The sequence below is a fragment of the Leguminivora glycinivorella genome, chromosome 2 (assembly GCF_023078275.1).
Source record: "Leguminivora glycinivorella isolate SPB_JAAS2020 chromosome 2, LegGlyc_1.1, whole genome shotgun sequence".
NCBI lineage: Eukaryota > Metazoa > Arthropoda > Insecta > Lepidoptera > Tortricidae > Leguminivora > Leguminivora glycinivorella.
Window position 1 is genome coordinate 320,351 of NC_062972.1, and position 20,578 is coordinate 340,928.

Genomic DNA, 20,578 nt, shown 5'->3' on the forward strand with positions numbered 1-20,578 from the left:
CGCACCGCTTCGACACGGCGCTGCTGCGCCACCAGCTGCGCACCCAGGGGTGAGTGAGACGGCACTAGAGGCCGCTAGTGTCCCCCTAGTGCGCTGCCTGCGCGCCGACCCCGCGCACAGCCCGCACCGCTTCGACACGGCGCTGCTGCGCCACCAGCTGCGCACCCAGGGGTGAGTGAGACGGCACTAGAGGCCGCTAGTGTCCCCCCTAGTGCGCTGCCTGCGCGCCGACCCCGCGCACAGCCCGCACCGCTTCGACACGGCGCTGCTGCGCCATCAGCTGCGCACCCAGGGGTGAGTGAGACGGCACTAGAGGCCGCTAGTGTCCCCCTAGTGCGCTGCCTGCGCGCCGACCCCGCGCACAGCCCGCACCGCTTCGACACGGCGCTGCTGCGCCACCAGCTGCGCACCCAGGGGTGAGTGAGACGGCACTAGAGGCCGCTAGTGTCCCCCTAGTGCGCTGCCTGCGCGCCGACCCCGCGCTGCGCCCGCACCGCTTCGACACGGCGCTGCTGCGCCACCAGCTGCGCACCCAGGGGTGAGTGAGACGGCACTAGAGGCCGCTAGTGTCCCCCCTAGTGCGCTGCCTGCGCGCCGACCCCGCGCTGCGCCCGCACCGCTTCGACACGGCGCTGCTGCGCCACCAGCTGCGCACCCAGGGGTGAGTGAGACGGCACTAGAGGCCGCTAGTGTCCCCCTAGTGCGCTGCCTGCGCGCCGACCCCGCGCTGCGCCCGCACCGCTTCGACACGGCGCTGCTGCGCCACCAGCTGCGCACCCAGGGGTGAGTGAGACGGCACTAGAGGCCGCTAGTGTCCCCCTAGTGCGCTGCCTGCGCGCCGACCCCGCGCTGCGCCCGCACCGCTTCGACACGGCGCTGCTGCGCCACCAGCTGCGCACCCAGGGGTGAGTGAGACGGCACTAGAGGCCGCTAGTGTCCCCCCTAGTGCGCTGCCTGCGCGCCGACCCCGCGCTGCGCCCGCACCGCTTCGACACGGCGCTGCTGCGCCACCAGCTGCGCACCCAGGGGTGAGTGAGACGGCACTAGAGGCCGCTAGTGTCCCCCTAGTGCGCTGCCTGCGCGCCGACCCCGCGCACAGCCCGCACCGCTTCGACACGGCGCTGCTGCGCCACCAGCTGCGCACCCAGGGGTGAGTGAGACGGCACTAGAGGCCGCTAGTGTCCCCCTAGTGCGCTGCCTGCGCGCCGACCCCGCGCTGCGCCCGCACCGCTTCGACACGGCGCTGCTGCGCCACCAGCTGCGCACCCAGGGGTGAGTGAGACGGCACTAGAGGCCGCTAGTGTCCCCCTAGTGCGCTGCCTGCGCGCCGACCCCGCGCACAGCCCGCACCGCTTCGACACGGCGCTGCTGCGCCACCAGCTGCGCACCCAGGGGTGAGTGAGACGGCACTAGAGGCCGCTAGTGTCCCCCTAGTGCGCTGCCTGCGCGCCGACCCCGCGCACAGCCCGCACCGCTTCGACACGGCGCTGCTGCGCCACCAGCTGCGCACCCAGGGGTGAGTGAGACGGCACTAGAGGCCGCTAGTGTCCCCCTAGTGCGCTGCCTGCGCGCCGACCCCGCGCTGCGCCCGCACCGCTTCGACACGGCGCTGCTGCGCCACCAGCTGCGCACCCAGGGGTGAGTGAGACGGCACTAGAGGCCGCTAGTGTCCCCCTAGTGCGCTGCCTGCGCGCCGACCCCGCGCACAGCCCGCACCGCTTCGACACGGCGCTGCTGCGCCACCAGCTGCGCACCCAGGGGTGAGTGAGACGGCACTAGAGGCCGCTAGTGTCCCCCCTAGTGCGCTGCCTGCGCGCCGACCCCGCGCACAGCCCGCACCGCTTCGACACGGCGCTGCTGCTGCGCCACCAGCTGCGCACCCAGGGGTGAGTGAGACGGCACTAGAGGCCGCTGGTGTCCCCCTAGTGCGCTGCCTGCGCGCCGACCCCGCGCTGCGCCCGCACCGCTTCGACACGGCGCTGCTGCGCCACCAGCTGCGCACCCAGGGGTGAGTGAGACGGCACTAGAGGCCGCTAGTGTCCCCCTAGTGCGCTGCCTGCGCGCCGACCCCGCGCTGCGCCCGCACCGCTTCGACACGGCGCTGCTGCGCCACCAGCTGCGCACCCAGGGGTGAGTGAGACGGCACTAGAGGCCGCTAGTGTCCCCCTAGTGCGCTGCCTGCGCGCCGACCCCGCGCTGCGCCCGCACCGCTTCGACACGGCGCTGCTGCGCCACCAGCTGCGCACCCAGGGGTGAGTGAGACGGCACTAGAGGCCGCTAGTGTCCCCCCTAGTGCGCTGCCTGCGCGCCGACCCCGCGCACAGCCCGCACCGCTTCGACACGGCGCTGCTGCGCCACCAGCTGCGCACCCAGGGGTGAGTGAGACGGCACTAGAGGCCGCTAGTGTCCCCCTAGTGCGCTGCCTGCGCGCCGACCCCGCGCACAGCCCGCACCGCTTCGACACGGCGCTGCTGCGCCACCAGCTGCGCACCCAGGGGTGAGTGAGACGGCACTAGAGGCCGCTAGTGTCCCCCTAGTGCGCTGCCTGCGCGCCGACCCCGCGCACAGCCCGCACCGCTTCGACACGGCGCTGCTGCGCCACCAGCTGCGCACCCAGGGGTGAGTGAGACGGCACTAGAGGCCGCTAGTGTCCCCCTAGTGCGCTGCCTGCGCGCCGACCCCGCGCTGCGCCCGCACCGCTTCGACACGGCGCTGCTGCGCCACCAGCTGCGCACCCAGGGGTGAGTGAGACGGCACTAGAGGCCGCTAGTGTCCCCCCTAGTGCGCTGCCTGCGCGCCGACCCCGCGCACAGCCCGCACCGCTTCGACACGGCGCTGCTGCGCCACCAGCTGCGCACCCAGGGGTGAGTGAGACGGCACTAGAGGCCGCTAGTGTCCCCCCTAGTGCGCTGCCTGCGCGCCGACCCCGCGCACAGCCCGCACCGCTTCGACACGGCGCTGCTGCGCCACCAGCTGCGCACCCAGGGGTGAGTGAGACGGCACTAGAGGCCGCTAGTGTCCCCCTAGTGCGCTGCCTGCGCGCCGACCCCGCGCACAGCCCGCACCGCTTCGACACGGCGCTGCTGCGCCACCAGCTGCGCACCCAGGGGTGAGTGAGACGGCACTAGAGGCCGCTAGTGTCCCCCCTAGTGCGCTGCCTGCGCGCCGACCCCGCGCACAGCCCGCACCGCTTCGACACGGCGCTGCTGCGCCACCAGCTGCGCACCCAGGGGTGAGTGAGACGGCACTAGAGGCCGCTAGTGTCCCCCTAGTGCGCTGCCTGCGCGCCGACCCCGCGCACAGCCCGCACCGCTTCGACACGGCGCTGCTGCGCCACCAGCTGCGCACCCAGGGGTGAGTGAGACGGCACTAGAGGCCGCTAGTGTCCCCCCTAGTGCGCTGCCTGCGCGCCGACCCCGCGCACAGCCCGCACCGCTTCGACACGGCGCTGCTGCGCCACCAGCTGCGCACCCAGGGGTGAGTACAGGTCGAGAGTGTCTCTCCGGCTGGAGTCATCGGAGGTTCTCTAACGATAGCTATATTGAGTCTTCCATGTTAGCCGTCTATTAGCGTTGCCAATGGGTGTTTTGTCTATGAAATAGTTCCTAATTATAAATGGTATTGCAGTATCATGGACATGGCGCTGCTGCGGCGCGCGGGCTGGTGCGAGTCGTGGTGCGCGCGCGGCGTGCTGGCGCGCTACGGGCTGCTCGCGCGCCGCGCGCAGGCCTCGCCCTCCTCCGCCGACCCGGTGCGGGCGGCGAGGGCGCTGCTGCGGGCCCTGCCCATCCCTAGTGCGGAGTTCGCGTACGGACGGACGAAGGTGTTCATACGGAGCCCGAGGACGGTGAGTCTTAATTGTACTCTAATAATGTTGACTTTAAATATTATTGCGATGACATACACGTTACGCAACGGTACCTGTACAAAATGTAAACCTTCAAAAGTTCAACGATCGATGTCGCATGATTGTGCCTACAGGTTTGGGAGCTAGAAGCGCTGCGGTCGGCGCGAGTAGAGGAGCTGATCCTTGCGGCGCAGGCGGCGTGGCGGAGACACCGGCAGCGGCGGCGTGCGCGCGCGCAGGCGGTCATAGCGCGCGCCTGGCGCTCCTGCCGGGCCCGGCGAGTGCGCCCGCGCCGGCCGAGCGCCGCGGGGGAAGGTATGCATGACAAATTGAGTGTGTAATTGAGACGATACGGTAGGGGTCAATTCTCTATACAAACGCTCTCGACTATTTCCTCCCTGGTTTTTGAAGATAGAGCAATGATGTTTTCGACACAGATTGTTATTAATTTTATCTGTGTCGGACCGTTTTGATTTTTTTGATATTCTGCTTTTTAAAGACTGTCGAGCCAATCAAAAATTTCCAAAACGGCCTTTTTCATTGTGACGCAAAAAAAGGTGTGATACTCAAGATTGGTAACAATTAACCAAAAAAGTTAAACGGTCCGACATAGATTATTTCATTGTTATTCAGATTCTTAAATTTCGTTCCGATTGATTAAGTTTTGAAGGAGGAAAGAGTCGAGAGCGGAACCTCGATTTTAACGATTTTTTTGAAATTTCTTTTGACTGAGTTGTTCTTAATGGACAATTTTTTTTCGATAAATCTAGTTAATAACACTTGTATATTTAACTAAAATTCTCAAGTCGAAAGGGGGGCTTTCCATTTTAGCATTTTCGCTATCGTATCTTCTTAACTGATTCACTCGTCTTCACTTCATCTGTTGGAGTAACCCTTCAGTTTTCGAATAGGAAGTTAACCCACAGTATTTGTAGCAGGCGGTCCGACGCAGACGCCGGCGTGCGCGCGCGCGGCGGCGGCGGGCGCCATCTGGCGCTGGTGGTGCACACATGTGCGACAGCAGTACCTGCGCGGGCTGTGGCGGCGGCTCCCGGCGCGCCACCGCAGCCCGCTGTGCGCCGCCTGGCCCGCGCCGCAGCGCCCCGCGCTCCTGGCGCGCACCGACGCTCTGCTGAGGAGGCTGCATCACAGGTGGCGCTGTCAGCTCTACCGGCAGGCGTTCGATCAGACGGCGAGGAACCGGATGAGAGAGAAGGTACTGTAGTCGCCGGTACCTGGGATGGACTGATGCGTTGTTGAGGAGATTGCATTGTAAATAAGGATGTTAGGCGTACCGGCAGGCGTTCGATGCGAGAAAAGCTAAATATTTGGCCTTAGAATTTGTGCTAAATGGCGCAGTTCTGTTCACTACAACATACTTTTAAAATTTTCTATAACCTTTTAAATTAGACTTCTGAACTAATTTTTGTCTTTATAGTGATAGTCGGGTAGCGATAGCTTTTGAGGTTTCGATAATATTCACGTTGCTTCTTTTTTGCATATAGTTTTTAGACTATTGATCAAATATAAAAATAATATTTTGGGTCGTCCTAGGTACCTGCTTAGCTCGAAATTTAGGTATTTCTATTTTTAAGCAGTGTTCAGTCAAAGAAATATTCGAGAAGAAATTATTTGTATCTATATAAAAACAACGTGGTTGCCGATGTACATATGCATTTTGGGTCATTTTCATCCATGGGTTTAATGATATTTTAAAAATGTCTAATATTGGCCCTAAAACACCTAACAAAATATTAGAGTTGGTAAGTGAAGTCTTATACCATTCAGGACATTATTATATATATATTTTCTTAAAGTGTGTCACATTTTATCCATTGCTTATATATAAAAAAAAATTTTTTTTAATAAAAACCCTGTCAAAGCCTGAAAAAAATTTTCATGTTAATAAGTTGACGTCTATATTATTATAAAATGATATCAAGTCATCATTTTTAATTTGGGTCACTTTCATCCATGGGTTTTCAATATTTGGCAGAATAAAACGCAACGCAATAGAGTAGTATTTTAAATTTTTGCGCTGTGTGGCGCGCAACCGATAGCCAATCAGGTTGGCGCATGCCGCTGGCGCGACGCCGCGCTGTGACACGAGGCGTAGGTACCTACTTCTCGTGCGCAGTCATACATAATTTAAGATTGCCAGAGGGTCGGGCTTTGGCGGGATTCTCCCGATTTTTTTGTAAGTCTTCCCAATTAAAACTTATACATAGTAGGTAACCTTAAGAACTTTATTACATTAGTAACGAAAACAGACCAATTATAAATGTCGAAAACACGTAAAGGTCTACTATCTGAAATAAACGAAGTAAACTAGCTAAACTATCGTAAATTTTTATTATGGTGCATTAGGGTAATTCCGAATGACAAAAATGCTCTGGTAATTCCGAAGAGGGAATCTTGATATGATGGAAATAATGGTGATTTTTATGTGACTTTCGTAATTAGACGACTTTCGGAATTACCCTAATGCACTATTATTTTACATTTCCCTACGAAATCCTCGAAACTCCAGAACCTTTTGTCCCGATATTGAAGTACCTAATTCGATCCGGCGCTCCTATTCATACACCGTGATTATATTATTGTAACTATTGATTTCAGTTTTTAGTTCCACAATACAGGGTGTAATTTTTATGACGGGAAATATTTATGGATGCAAATGGATACAAAATTATATGGCATTAGTATCCTTTTTACAGATTTTCGACATTACCTCAATTGGTTTCGAATTTAACCCTACCTTAGAAAAATGGTAATCAAAATACGTATGTATTTTTTTTATTTACATTTATCTATCCATACTAATATTATAAATGCAAAAGTATGTCTGTTTGTTTCTCCGGAGCGACGAATTGACGTGATTTTTCAAAGTGGAGATAGTTGAAAGGATGGAGAGTGACATAGGCTACTTTTTGTCTCTTTCTAACGCGAGCGACGCCGCGTGCAAAAGCTAGTGTAATATAAAGCTGCAACACGACTGACATTTTTCAAAAAACAGCCAGAAGGAGGTTCCGCCGGTGGCAGTGTTTGGTGTGGCCGTATAGAGGTTTGTCCTGCAACCCTGTAAAAATCCGACCTTCGGTCTACCTGTTCCAGGTAAAAAAATGTTGGACGGCCTGACCAAACGGCGGGAAATAGCCAAGGGGTGTTCGACCAAATGTCATAGAGGACCCTGGGTTGTTTTTGACGCTGCCATTTTTTTTTCAAAATGACCGTCTTTTTTAGACGATTTTTCAAGTTTGTCGTAGAGCACTCTAATTTTGGTCGTAGAATCTCCAAGCAGCCTTGATTAGAATGAAATAAAAAAAAATTGAAAAATGCGACAAATGTGAGAAAACTGGCTACTTTTGTTTTGTATGGCAACTTTTAAAGAGATAGCCGGGGGTGCTCGACCAAATGTCATACAGATCTCGGAGTAGAAAAAAGTTGTATTAAAAAAATTCAAAATGGCCGACTTTTTTTTAAATTTCAAAATGGTCCTAGCGCGCTGAGATTTGGCACACGAGTGGACGGCCGACGGATTAGTATTCAAAAAGAATATTATTGAAAAATTTCAAATGGCGGCCTTTGTGGGCAAATTGAAATTTGTATGGAAGATTTTTTTAATAACCATATCTCCGTAACGGTAGGAAAAAGGTCAAAAAAGTTTGAACTACACAATTTCAAAATGACCGACTTTGATTTTGGGAAATTTGACTTTGTCCCCTCTCGCCGCCGTTTTTGACTTTTCCAAAAAAAAAATTCTCATTCCTATTTTTGGCCCCCGTTTTTACCACGTGCCAAATTTTACCGCGCTCGGACCGAAGATAAAAAAAAATAATTCAAAGTCGGCCATTTTGAAATTTTGTAAATGCCATTCGATGGACCTAAGATAACTGTACAACATTAGTTCAAGCACTTTAACCTTTTTCCTACCGTTACGGAGCTATGGCGATTAAAAAAAACCTCCATACAAATTTCAATTGGCGTTCAAAGGCAGCCATTTTGAATTTTTAGAAATTTTCTTTTTGTATACTAATCTTGGGGCGGCTATCCACCCGTGTTGCGACGTACAGACTTGCAATTTTGAGTTTTAAGTATGTTATTATAGCTTACTAGACGACGAAAATTTCTGCGTTCCGGTCTTATCCAGAGGTTCTCAAATAGGGGCCTGAAAATGCGGCGAAATGGTTCCAGTAAAGGATGGTACGGCAGTGTTGGCTTCGTGCTCGACTTGGCGGGGGTACTGCCGTGCCCCCAGATTAAATTATAAGATAGTTAAGTTTAATGAAAAGGTTTATCTATTTGTATTCTTTTGCAGCAGCGTCTCAGCGAATCACAATGAGTTGTCTTGCCTTCGGCCGACCAATCGTATTAGTCTCTCGTATCTAAGTAATATTTAACGAGAGCTGTGATAGGCCTGTTTAAAATTATGGATATATATTAAAATCATAGTTCAAAACGATGGTTTTTGCCATACCTTTAACAGGCTTTAACACTGGCGTGTTTATTTTTGATAGGGGATGATTTTATTATTTCATAGTATAATTCCTCAATAAGGAAATGATGTATCTATTATTTTCGAGATACCTACAGTATCAACCATTTCAAAAGCTTTAACTGTTGTTTTGTGAAAACTTTTTATATAGTACTTTGGAGACTAGTTTCGAAGTCGTGACAGTTTTCAGTTTTCAGTTTTCAGCGTAAAAATCAACAAAACAAATCATGCAGTGATATCATAAAGAGATACCCAAAAACGCTGGCTACGCTAACAGGACTCAGGGTTCAGCATGAGCTAAAGCTTAGGTACTACTTTCCCAAGCGCTTATCATGATGAGTCGTACCAAAACAGCGTGTCTTTATTAGGGAATGCAGAACCGGTACCAGTCCCAGAACCGGGACTGAGATTTCCGGTACTGGGAAAGAACCAGGAAATCCCGGTTCTTCGGTACTTTTCGGTACTGAGGGTTTACTAGTACATTTGTTGTAAAATTATGAATAAAACATAAAATGGAAGTCGTCGATAAGTTTTGCTACCTTAGGTCGACCGTATCCAACAATCTCTCGCTTGTTGCAGAGATTGTTGGATACGTTTTGGCCAAGCGGCGACCATGTTCGGGAGGCTACGTTCAAGAGTATGGTGTAACAAACATCTCATTGTGTTTTATTATTATTAAGAGCCTGCGATGTCCCACTGCTGGGTAAAGGCTTGCCCCGCTTTTTCCATTCCTCCCGGTTTTGTGCAGTCCTCGGCCATTCTTTCATAAAGGAGTCCAACTTGTTCCGCCATCGCATACGTGGTCTGCCGGGTCCCCGTTTTGGCCTGGGCTGCCACTCTGTGGTAATCTTGGCCCATAGCTCATTCGGCATTCGGCAGACATGACCGGCCCAGTCCCACTTCAGCTTTGCCGCTTTTCGAACTACGTCGACTATTTTTGTTTTGGAGCGCAGCGTGGTGTCCCATGTCCATGAGTTTTCGCTTAAGTGACAGTGGCAAATCGCCTTTCATGAGATGTTTTATGGACCAATAGCTTCTCCAAGCCTTTTCAGTCCGTCTTTCGACTTCTTTCTCTTGTCGCGCCTGGAAAGAAATTAGTTGGCCCAAGTAGATGGACATATGCAACTGATTCTCCGTTTATCTCAATCCTACATGCGGTACTATTATTGGTCATGAACTTGGTTTTCGACATGTTCATCTGAAGTTCAACCTCGAGGCTTGCGTCACTGAGGTCTTGAAGCATTGATCGTAGTTCGGAGGCAGTTGAGGAGAACAGACCAATGTCGTCGGATTAGCCTTCTATTCCCGACGATAAGGCCCCGATCTTCCCAACTTGGCATAAGCTTCTGGAAGACTTGTTCAAGTAAACAGTTTTGGCGATAACGGATCTCCTTGCTTGACTCCTTTTTGAATAGAAAATGAGGAACCTGAGAACTGTAGTTTTATGGCGGCTGCACTATTTTGATAAATGGTGGTTATGAGCTGAATGTAACTGGGATCTATACCTTGATTACGTAAAGCTGTGAAAATGGAATTGTGATGAAGGCTGTCGAAAGCTTTAGAGTAATCGACAAATGCGATGTTGATGTTGGAAGCTTTCTTCTAAATCAGACACAGGCTGTGGGTGTGTGGGAGATTCGGAGTAAAGGGTTTTGTAGAATTTGGTGGCTATTGTTAGAATTTTATTCCGGTCGCCTATTAGGACCAAAATTATAGTATACCAGACTGCGTTCTAAGCATACTTTCGAAACCTGGACGACATGTGCAAGAAATCATTACAGACCTCAACTAATTCTAACATTAGCAAAGTTAGTTTGGTTTACCCTCTAAGTATAACCGACGCCGAGGTCCCGATCATAGCCGATGAATACCGAGCGGGACGAGTCTAACGCGTTTGAAACTATTTTCATTACATTTGTACAGCATTCAAAGGATATTCCGTTTTTTACGTTCAAATTTTGATTAAATGCGTTTTAGTTTGTAATCTTTGTCCATTTTTCAGTACCGAAAAGTACCGAAGAACCGGGATTTTATAACACCAGTACCGGTACTCAAAGAGTTCAAAAATCCCGGGATTTCCCGGTACTTTTGGTACCGGGAATTCCCGGGAGCATTCCCTAGTCTTTATATAATCTCTATATTGTACCAAACCTGAGTTCTACTAGGTACAGCCGAGCCAGTGTCAGCTCAGTGTCAGCTCTATCTTGGATACTGCTCACCCACGAATAGGGTTTGCGATCCGGATATTCGAATATCCGAATTATTCGAATATCCGCCAATATTTTTATCCGAAAATATTCGAATAATCCAAGTGAAATTATCCGGATAAACGGATAATTTCTATAAACATTATTTTTTATTTATAAGTAATATATTTAATAGATAGACGTCATTGAAACCAATTTCGATCAATTCTTAATACGGATAATGTTATTGCTAACAAGTTAACACCTATTTATCTTTAAAAATCAAACTAATATTATTTCATTCTAGCCTTTCTAGGCAATGATTTATTTTATTTACAAAACAAAGGAAGCATTCGTGGACAAGAAGTAAGCAGAATGCCTCACCGTCACCCCACGCACTCAGTTCTTATCGAATATTCGATTAATTCTATTAATTGGATGATTTAGAAAAGCACAAAAACGTTCAATTATTATTTTTTAATATGAAAACGTTTCCCCGACCTACTTTCATTACTGCTAATAGCTAACGTGAAGTTATCTGTGAAACCGTACTTAATAAGGGAGATTGATACCTAGATTTCCTGGTCCCTTGTTTTATTGAAATTGAAATTTAGCGCCTCACTCCGAATTTAGCTGTTACCAGTTCCATAGCAATTTAGTACGCCAGAATTCCCTCCACTTCACTAAGAAATATAAGGTATTTTCCTTTTAAGTCCTAAGTTACATGCATACACAAAAATCGGTCTAATTACTATTTATACTTTGAAATCTTAGTCAATCTACTGATCAGCTTGGAAACTAAAACCCATCAAATCGCTGCCGAGTGCCGAGCAATTTGAGGCGTTTAGGATTTAAATATTTAAATAACTTCGCCTTTGTACCTCCTCCTTCTTCATCCTTCTAAATTTGATGTCTTGTATATTTTATGTTGGTGGTACAATAAAGAATTTACTTACTTATTTATCACCTCTCACCTTCCATTGGTAATTTGGTACCAGCCACTGTGCAACAAAGGTCTAAAATGATCCACACCTGGATAGGAAGTGTCTTCGTCTAATTGGTCTTCTCTTTTTGGGTTATTCTGTTTTGCACGAGTCCCTATATCTTTGCTCATTCCTGTTCTAAGACCCTAACCAGGACGCTTTTGTTTAGAGCCTACGAAGAGAGTTTTCAACTTTTTATATTAAGTATCCGATCCGGTCCAAGATGGCATCTGGTACGGGCGTAGGCATTTATGCAAATGACTACATGAGAATATAGAGGTAGTTAGACAAACCCAAGGGAAGAATATCTATATACTCGGCGACAGTCAGGCGGCACTCAAAGCCTTCACATCGCCCAGAGGTGACTCTAGACTGGTATTAAACGGCATCCAAGCTCTTAACAAGCTTGGAAGGCAAAACAAGGTGCAACTGGTATGGATACCGGGGCACGAAACTTCATTGGCAATGAAAATGCTGATGAACTTGCCAAGGCCGGATCTGAAGACAACTTCATAGGTCCGGAACCTTTTGTGGGCCTTTCACAAGGAACCATTAAAACGGCTATGAAATACCAAACAAAGACTAATCACCAAAAAGAGTGGGATGCCCTAGTAGGTCTGAAGCATTCAAAGCTCTTTATGCGGAGGGTAGACTCTGGATGGAGCAAAAAGCTAGGAAAGCTAGGCAAAAGACAACTCCAAATTATAACGGGGGTGTTCACAGGCCATTACGGGATCAAAGGAATTTTGGCCAAGATGGGACACGCTGACAACACTGATTGTCGCATATGTGGCGAAGAGGAAGAGACCGTCAGACATCTAATTTGTGAATGTCACACCCTCGCCAGACAAAGAATGAAGAACTTTGGAGCAGGCTACCTAGTACCAAAGGACTTCAGAGAGCTACCCATGAGCCTCATCATCCGATACGTGGAGATGGTCGAGAAGCTCCTGAATACCTGCCTTCAGATCTTAGGATCGAAGGGGTAATTGCACAAAAGATCCCGATGGGTCGAAGTGTATCCGGAAGGGCCCCCGCAGATTTAAGATGAGATAAGTATCCGATCCGATATGGAGCGAAGGACCGACTCCTATACATTCTCGAAATCATTCAAGGCGCCGTCTTTGATTTTTGCCTTTGACAACCTTCCTACATCCGATATCGGATCGGATTATATGCAACGCTGTATAGACCTATAACCATCATCATATCCAATGATATTGTTTCACGTTCCACTCTACACAAGCCATCCTCTCTACCATACATTTCCAAGGTAAAGGTGTTGTCAGAAAAACTTCTCCTTATACCTAACACCTAACTAATCATTACAGTTTGCTGATTTACGCAAAAAATAAAAAAAAATATGTAGGTAAATTTTGCATTATGGCACTCATCTATCTCAGCCGTTATCAATTCCACGCTTATACGCACCTGGAACATTAATTTTGTTCCATTTAATAAATTATCCGAAATTATCCGATTATTCGAATATTCGAATAATAAAAATTGTATTATCCGAATTATTCGAATATTAAAAACCCGTCGGATAATGCAAACTCTACCCACGAACTCACCGTGACGATTTCTTTAATTACGATGATAATTTGTTTGTTATTTTTCGAAATACATTAACTTTAATGACAATTGGCGTTCATTAATTTTTAATGGTTAATGACAATTAACCTTTTGACTGTGTAATTTTTGTTAATTACCGTTCGGCCAATACTCCTAGGCATTTCTTGCAGCCAATCAATAAATAATATCCTAAAACATCTGGACGACCGAGCTTCGCTCGGTTCTATTTTATTATATCACGTCTTTAGAAAAAAAAACTTATAAATACAAGAACAAAATAAAAACAAAACAAAAAATTAAAACTTAATTTCTGGCCGGGATTCGAAACCCTGACACCTGCAATCTGTCTGCGAACATTAGACCGACCTCGTACGACTGAGCTAAGCGCAGCCGATGTGCGCGGGGCGAAATTAACGACCATATTTAACGTTTACTAACGCGAAAGAAAAACTCATTAAAACTCCATAATTCGCCGTTTTCCGGGACCTAAGGCTACGCTAGATCGATTTTCCAACCCCGAGAACCCCTACATAACAAATTTCAGCGAAGCTAATCTTCGGGTGGCCGTCCACCCGTGTGACAAATCTCAGCGCGCTAGGACCATTTTGAAATTTTTCAAAAAAAAAGTCAGCCATATTGATTTTTTTAATGAAACTTTTTTCTACTTAAAACCCTGTATGACATTTGGTCGAGCAGCCCCGGCTATCTCTTACCGTTTAAAAGTTGCCATACAAAACAAAAGTGGCCAGTTTTCTCACATTTGTAGTATTTTTCAATTTCTTTTATTTCATTCCAATCAAGGCCTCTTGGAGATTCTACAACAAAAATTTGAGCACTCTACGACAAACTTGAAAAATCTTCAAAAAAAAGTCGGCCATTTTGAAAAAAAAAATGGCGGCGTCAAAAACTGCCCAGGGTCCTCTATGACATTTTGGTCGAGCACCCTCCGGCTATCTCCTGCCGTTTGGCCAGACCGTTCAACATTTTTTTACCCGGAACCGGTAGACCGACGGTCGGATTTTTCCGGGGTCACAAGATCAACCTCTATACTACCACAGCCACACCAAATACTGCCACCTGCAAAATCTCCTGGCTATTTTTGGAAAAATGTCAGTCGGGTTGCAGCTTTATATTATATAGAAAAATAGAATAGAATATAGAATTGATAAATAAATGAATATACAAGAATTGCTCATTTAAAAGTATATGATATTCTTAAAGAAAATATATAAGTTATATTTAACCAAATTAACATGCAAAGAATTAAGTTATTTTATTTCATCTTTGTTTAAACGACAGGTAGGATAGGATAAGATTGGCTTAATAGTAATTTGAGGAAAGATTTCGTTTAATTTTTATCTAAAAAACCGGCCAAGAGCGTGTCGGGCCACGCTCAGTGTAGGGTTCCGTAGTTTTTCGTATTTTTCTCAAAAACTACTGAACCTATCAAGTTCAAAACAATTTTCCTAGAAAGTCTTTATAAAAATTTTTTTTCATATTTTTTAAACATATGGTTCAAAAGTTAGAGGGACGCACTTTTTTTTCCTTTAGGAGCGATTATTTCCGAAAATATTAATATTATCAAAAAACGATCTTAGTAAACCCTTATTCATTTTTAAATACCTATCCAACAATATATCACACGTTGGGGTTGGAATGAAAAAAAATATCAGCCCCCACTTTACATGTAGGGGGGGTACCCTAACAAAACATTTTTTTCCATTTTTTATTTTTGCACTTTGTTGGCGTGATTGATATACATATTGGTACCAAATTCAGCTTTCTAGTGCTTACGGTTACTGAGATTATCCGCGGACGGACGGACGGACGGACGGACTGACGGACGGACGGACAGACAGACATGGCGAAACTATAAGGGTTCCTAGTTGACTACGGAACCCTAAAAACACTACGTGACGTCACGCGAGGCAAGTCCATTGGGCGTTTAGTGTTTTGTATTCGATATCAGTTATATGACTTCACCGCGTTAAATATTGCCGGTTATAAAAAGTACATCCTGTATTTTGCTTTATAATCCTGTATTTTCTACATATAAATTCCTCACCATTTTACGATATAATATGATCTCGTACCAACGTCGATCCCCACATGTACTTCAAAATAAAATATGAATAATCGGCGGCGCGTGTGTTAGCTCATTGAATTATATATATTTTATGTATGTGGATTCATATTGAAAGATAAGCGCTCAGCTACCTGCATAGTGAGTGACACGCTTAAATAAGATGATAAATCGCATTATTTTATTTGGCAGTAGTAGTAGTAGATTCCACAATGTATACTAAATTTATTATTTATAAATTAAATTATTTACTGACGCATGTGAAAAATAGGTATATTAAGTTAAAATTGTTACCCTAGTAGTCTTATCAAATACAACCCTTTCAGGCTTAGCATTAAATAGCGTGATGCGCACAGTTGAAATAAATTTTGGCGTTTTGTACACAACGTGCGGTTTGTCGAATGTCGAGAGAGGTCATTGCCCTTCCCCGCTGCCGCGCCACGGCCGCGCGGTCGGTATCATAATACCTACACTACCCGCGTCACTGCGCTCGCTTGACTTGATCGAACGCAAATATTAATACCGTATTATTTTTCGAAGCATTCTATTAAACTTACCCAAATTCACGTATCTTATTTATCTTGTCTTTTTAGTTAATAAGATAAGAACTCTAGTAACTTTAATATTTTTTGGAATGGTAAAAACCTATTTTTGCTAAATTATCGCAAATTTTATCAAGCACTGGAGTAGGAAAACACAATTTCAGTGAAGGCTGATCTTTATCGCAGGTGACGGCGTCGGTGCTGTTCAAGGAGAGAAAAGCCCGCTACGCGGCGTCCGTGGCGCACCCGTTCGTGGGCGACTACGTGCGCCTGCGCGCGTCGGGCGCCTGGCGCCGCGGGGCCGCCGCGCCGCACGACCGCTACGTCGTGTTCGCGGACGTCGTGGGCAAGGTACCGACACATGCTTGCAACATCTACTCACGACTTGTCACTATTTTTCATGTATTGAATTCACGCCCGCAGCTCCACCGATATTTAGTCTTCTTTAAAAGACAGGAAGATAGTTTCCCAGTGGCGACTTCTAATAATGGCATAGTTGTGCCTAAAACACAGTCAATGCATTATAAAGCGTTTACAAAGAGCGCGTGGTCACCATTTTACTGGTAAAATACTACGACTTGAGCCCCGCAATTGAGCTCACACCGTTATATCGTATGACAGTTCAGATTCAACCACACTATTTTTTTATAAATATTTCTAAATTACACGAGTGTGGTGAACGTTGGCATAAGTGTATCGAGCGATTGCGTTATCGTAGTAAATTAGTACGAATCATGTGTGACTTTGAGTTAGCTCAAATGTTCCATCTAGCAGTTGAGATGGTCTGTGGCTTAAAACTACCCGATTTACTAATATAAAAGTTATCTGTGTCCTCCCTCCAGGTGGCGCGTTCGTCAGGGCGCGTGGCGCGCTGCCTGGCCGTGCTCAGCACAGCGGCGCTACTCCTCCTGGATGCACGGTCCCTGCGAGTGAAGAGAAGAGTGCCCGCGCACGCCGTGTACAGGCTGTCGCTGTCGCCGCACGCCGACGACCTGCTGGTGGTGCACGTACGAGCCGTGAGTCATAATAAGAAACTATTAAAATGCCGATTTTCGAAGACCCCTTTCACTTTTCAATACTTATCCAACAATGTATAACACGTTAGGGTGGGTTGAAATAAAAACAAACGTCGCACGCTTAGGGAAAAAAAGCATTTTTTTGACTTTTTATTTTTGCACTTTGTCTGATGATTGATATACTGGCACCAGATTTAGCTTTTAGTTTAACGGCCTTACTTTCTTGCTTTGAGACGGACGGAGGACAGACAGAATTGCACCATGAGTGTTTATGACGGAACCCTAAAAAAAGTGAACCATTTGCAAATAATTAAAAAAAGTATTTTAAACTCTGTGTTCATGGCATTGACTTAGTTGCCTATTTCGCAGTCGTTGTAATAATGTATTGTTGTGTGGTGTCCAGTGCGCGAGCGGCGCGACGGCGGGCGACAGCTCGGGCGAGGAGCTCTCCCAGTGTTCGTCGCGCGACGCACCACTAGCGCCCGGGTGCCTTTTTGCGGTGAGTCACACACATATCATCAGGTGGAACATAAAACTCTTTTCATCACATTTGCTGTTTAAAGGTATCATTGCGTCTACGTACTGAAGCATAATGTACTATTTTATTCCCAAGGGAATAATGGTGTTTTAAAAATTTATATAATCCGTATTTTGCAAAGGATGTTTCAATCTGAGATTTTTATTACACAACCAAAATTTTACTATTAAACTGTAAAATATATTATACACATATCAATTATCAGGTCAGGAACAATCTGACAAACTCTATTCTTAGTGCACACGGAGAGTACAACTTTCACGATTGTTTTTGTATGAACCTCTTTAGTTTTACCTCTGAAGAATTTAGATTTGGCTAGGTAGTTTCAAATCCGTTTTAGAACTTTGACTTACTGATTGAACATGATAAGATGAACTACCTATATGTTGTATGTTGTTGTTGTATGTCCTAAGGCACCCCATAGGTGCATAGGGCCTCCACAAGATCCTTCCACGCCTTTCTATCTTGAGCCACCACCTTGGCCTCGTTCCAGCTCAGTCCATATTCCCTCAGCTCGTTCTCAACGCTCCGCCTCCAGGTGTGTACGGGGCGTTTGCGGGCCCTCTTTCCTCCTTGAGGCCGCCACTCAAACGCGATACTGGCGCTGTTGGTAGCTCCTCTTCGAAGGGTATGACCGATCCATCTCCATTTCCGCAGAGCCACTTCCTGGGCAATCGGAGGTTGTCGGCACATACTCCACAGATCCTCATTTCTTATAGTTTTCGGCCAGAAGATACGGAGGATCGACCGGAGGGACTTACCTACCTACCTATATGTTAATGACTAGAAAACTGACTATATTTTCAAAAGCAAAAAAAAAAGGACTCCTCAAAATGTTTGCGTTAAAATAATAGGACAAGAATGCTCTCCTGCATTTCCAGAATAGTAGTGTAAATGTAATATTTGTATCCAGGGCGAGGGTGCGTGGCGGCGGCGCGGCGACCTAGTGCTGCGCACCTGCCATGTGTTGGAGCTGGCGACGAAGCTGTTCCTCGTCGTGCAAAACGCCGTCGGACAGACGCCGCATGTCAACATTGCTTCCGAGTGAGTATTCATTATCACTGGAAAAAGTGGTCATTATAGAATAGAATAGAATAGAAAACGTTTATTTGGTGAAAATATACAAGTAAAACAACAATAGCCTTAATCTATATACATCTTAAACTAAAGTCACCAAAAAGGATACATAAGTAATCATAACAAAACAGGAAACAAACCATCCGAATAACTTCAAACGCTTTCTTACGGCTCAGCCACGACATTGGTCTAAGCGCGACAGCGGTGAGCGGCGGCCATACATTGGAGCGAGATACAGCGATGGGACTTTTCATTCGCACGTATGGCTGCCGCGCTTAGACCAATGTCGTGGCTGGGCCGTTACAGATTACTTTCAGCTTTTTTGACGATGAAAACGTTTTTCATTCTGGGTACCTGTGTACCAAGTTTCATACCAGTACCCTCGATTGAATGATCGTAAACATGTATAAATCATCCCATCAAAAAACGTTCTAACGCCAAAGCATAAACCATAAGCAACGTCATTTATTTCAGATTCGAAGCTAACTTCGGTCAGCAGATCGTGACGATCTCGTTCCACTTGCTGGGCGGCGAGGGCGGCGCGCGCCTCGTGCGCCGCGGCAGCCGCATGGACGTGCTGCTCTGATGGACGCACCCACCGACGAGCGGACGAGGTTCAGCTTAGTAATACTCTCCATAGGTGAACGTACTGCTCTGATGCACACATGAATCTTGAGCGGAGATGGAGGACGTCTGAGGTATTCATCTGCTGATGAGTGCAGCCTGCACTTGCTAATCTGACGGACACAAACGCCTGAATTCCGCAAAGGGCCCCTCTTCAAGAGTTATCTTTTGATAAGACACAAGTACTAGTGCCACTCAAATCTCCGCGGGGTTACTGACGTCGGGAGGGCGAAGATTGAAGTACATCAGGTCATTTAACCTCGTTATTTGTTGCCATGAGTTAAAAACTAGCTCGCAACTCGTGTTGGAGTCTTGCCCAAAATCCTAGCTTTTTATGGCATCTATGTCTCCAAATTAAGATATACGAAACGTATGCAGGCAATTTTGGTGGCGTCAGAGCGTTTGACAAACATGTTAATAGTTAAATTACACGTACATATAAAGAGAGTAGATAATTATTTTACACAAATAAATATAGTGACGTCATCGGATGATGAGTATCGCTTTACAGACTGAGAGTCCAGTCCTATGATATATGTAGTTACAGACATCTTATGAGAATTGCAGTTGTGGACTGAAATAATAAATCTATTAGATTTAGTCTCGTCTCGTGCACACGACGTCACTACCTCATTTTGTATGATTCATATTGACCAGGCCAGATTTGTAAAAATAGACATTTTGTCTAACTTTCATGAGGTGCTGACACATTGAAAGGCTCCTCATTGAAACTTCGTACCATTCCTTCCATAACGAGGTTTGGATAAAAGGGTTTCCTAAACACTGTAACTTTATACCTTCGTCGTCTGGTCGACATGATTTGTACATGGTCGTTGTGGGCGTCGCCAGTCTCCGCGGTAGTCGTAAGTAGAGTAGCGCTAGTTAAGGAGGTTACACGCGCCGGGCAGGCTCACCCGGCCTCGCCCGCCGTCCTAAATACGGTACTGGTACTAACGTCTTTACTTACTCTTTCAGGCACGAAATTATGCAAAAAAAAACAAAGTTTAAAACTATCAATATACACTAAACTGATCATCGATGGGCCAACGTCTCAGCAATGCCAATTAAAATTGGTTTAAAAATATTGGAACACTTGGACCGGTCCATTCAAAAAGGACAAATTGAAAATGTAAAGTGTCACTTTGCAAAACCTTTTGGTTTAGGTCCAAAATGCCCCGAAACCGTTAAAATAGAAAAATATTGTTACCTAAGCTATTTATTTATTACCTTAGCTATTGTCATGAACTAACCTTCTGAAAGCGGAACAACGCTTAGTCCTTACCTCATAACTGTCAGAACTAGTAATTACTATTACTACTTACCAGTGCCTATTTTACCGACAGCGGGCGGAGCGGCGAGGTGCAACTGTTCATAGTGCCCGGTCTGGTTAGTTCTTATGATAGGCTCGTAGTTATAAGCTGTGTCCACATCATGTTAAACAAAAAAAAAACAGTAGTACATTCAACATTTCGCATGCGTCTAATATCCCGGCATTTTAGTGTGTGTTTTTAATAAGTCTCTTAATAGTTTTGGGGCTTAAACGCTGACGTTAATGACAATAATAACCGCTGATAGCTTATCAGCTGCTTTCAAAAGAGTTACAAAGTTATAG

General features: G+C 46.8%; 1 protein-coding gene across 1 annotated transcript in view; it reads left to right on the plus strand.

The window, feature by feature from the left end:
• The window catches only part of LOC125236746 (unconventional myosin-Ia-like), a 58,596-nt gene extending 39,643 nt beyond the window's left edge, over window positions 1-18,953 (plus strand). Inside the window, exons 16-23 of the mRNA XM_048143672.1 lie at window positions 3,628-3,847; window positions 3,982-4,147; window positions 4,786-5,063; window positions 15,898-16,062; window positions 16,554-16,727; window positions 17,131-17,226; window positions 18,179-18,309; window positions 18,817-18,953. Of these exons, the coding sequence (XP_047999629.1) occupies window positions 3,628-3,847; window positions 3,982-4,147; window positions 4,786-5,063; window positions 15,898-16,062; window positions 16,554-16,727; window positions 17,131-17,226; window positions 18,179-18,309; window positions 18,817-18,928 (1,342 nt within the window). The 3' untranslated portion in view covers window positions 18,929-18,953. The remainder of the gene's footprint in view (window positions 1-3,627; window positions 3,848-3,981; window positions 4,148-4,785; window positions 5,064-15,897; window positions 16,063-16,553; window positions 16,728-17,130; window positions 17,227-18,178; window positions 18,310-18,816) is intronic.
• Window positions 18,954-20,578: the final 1,625 nt, after the last annotated feature.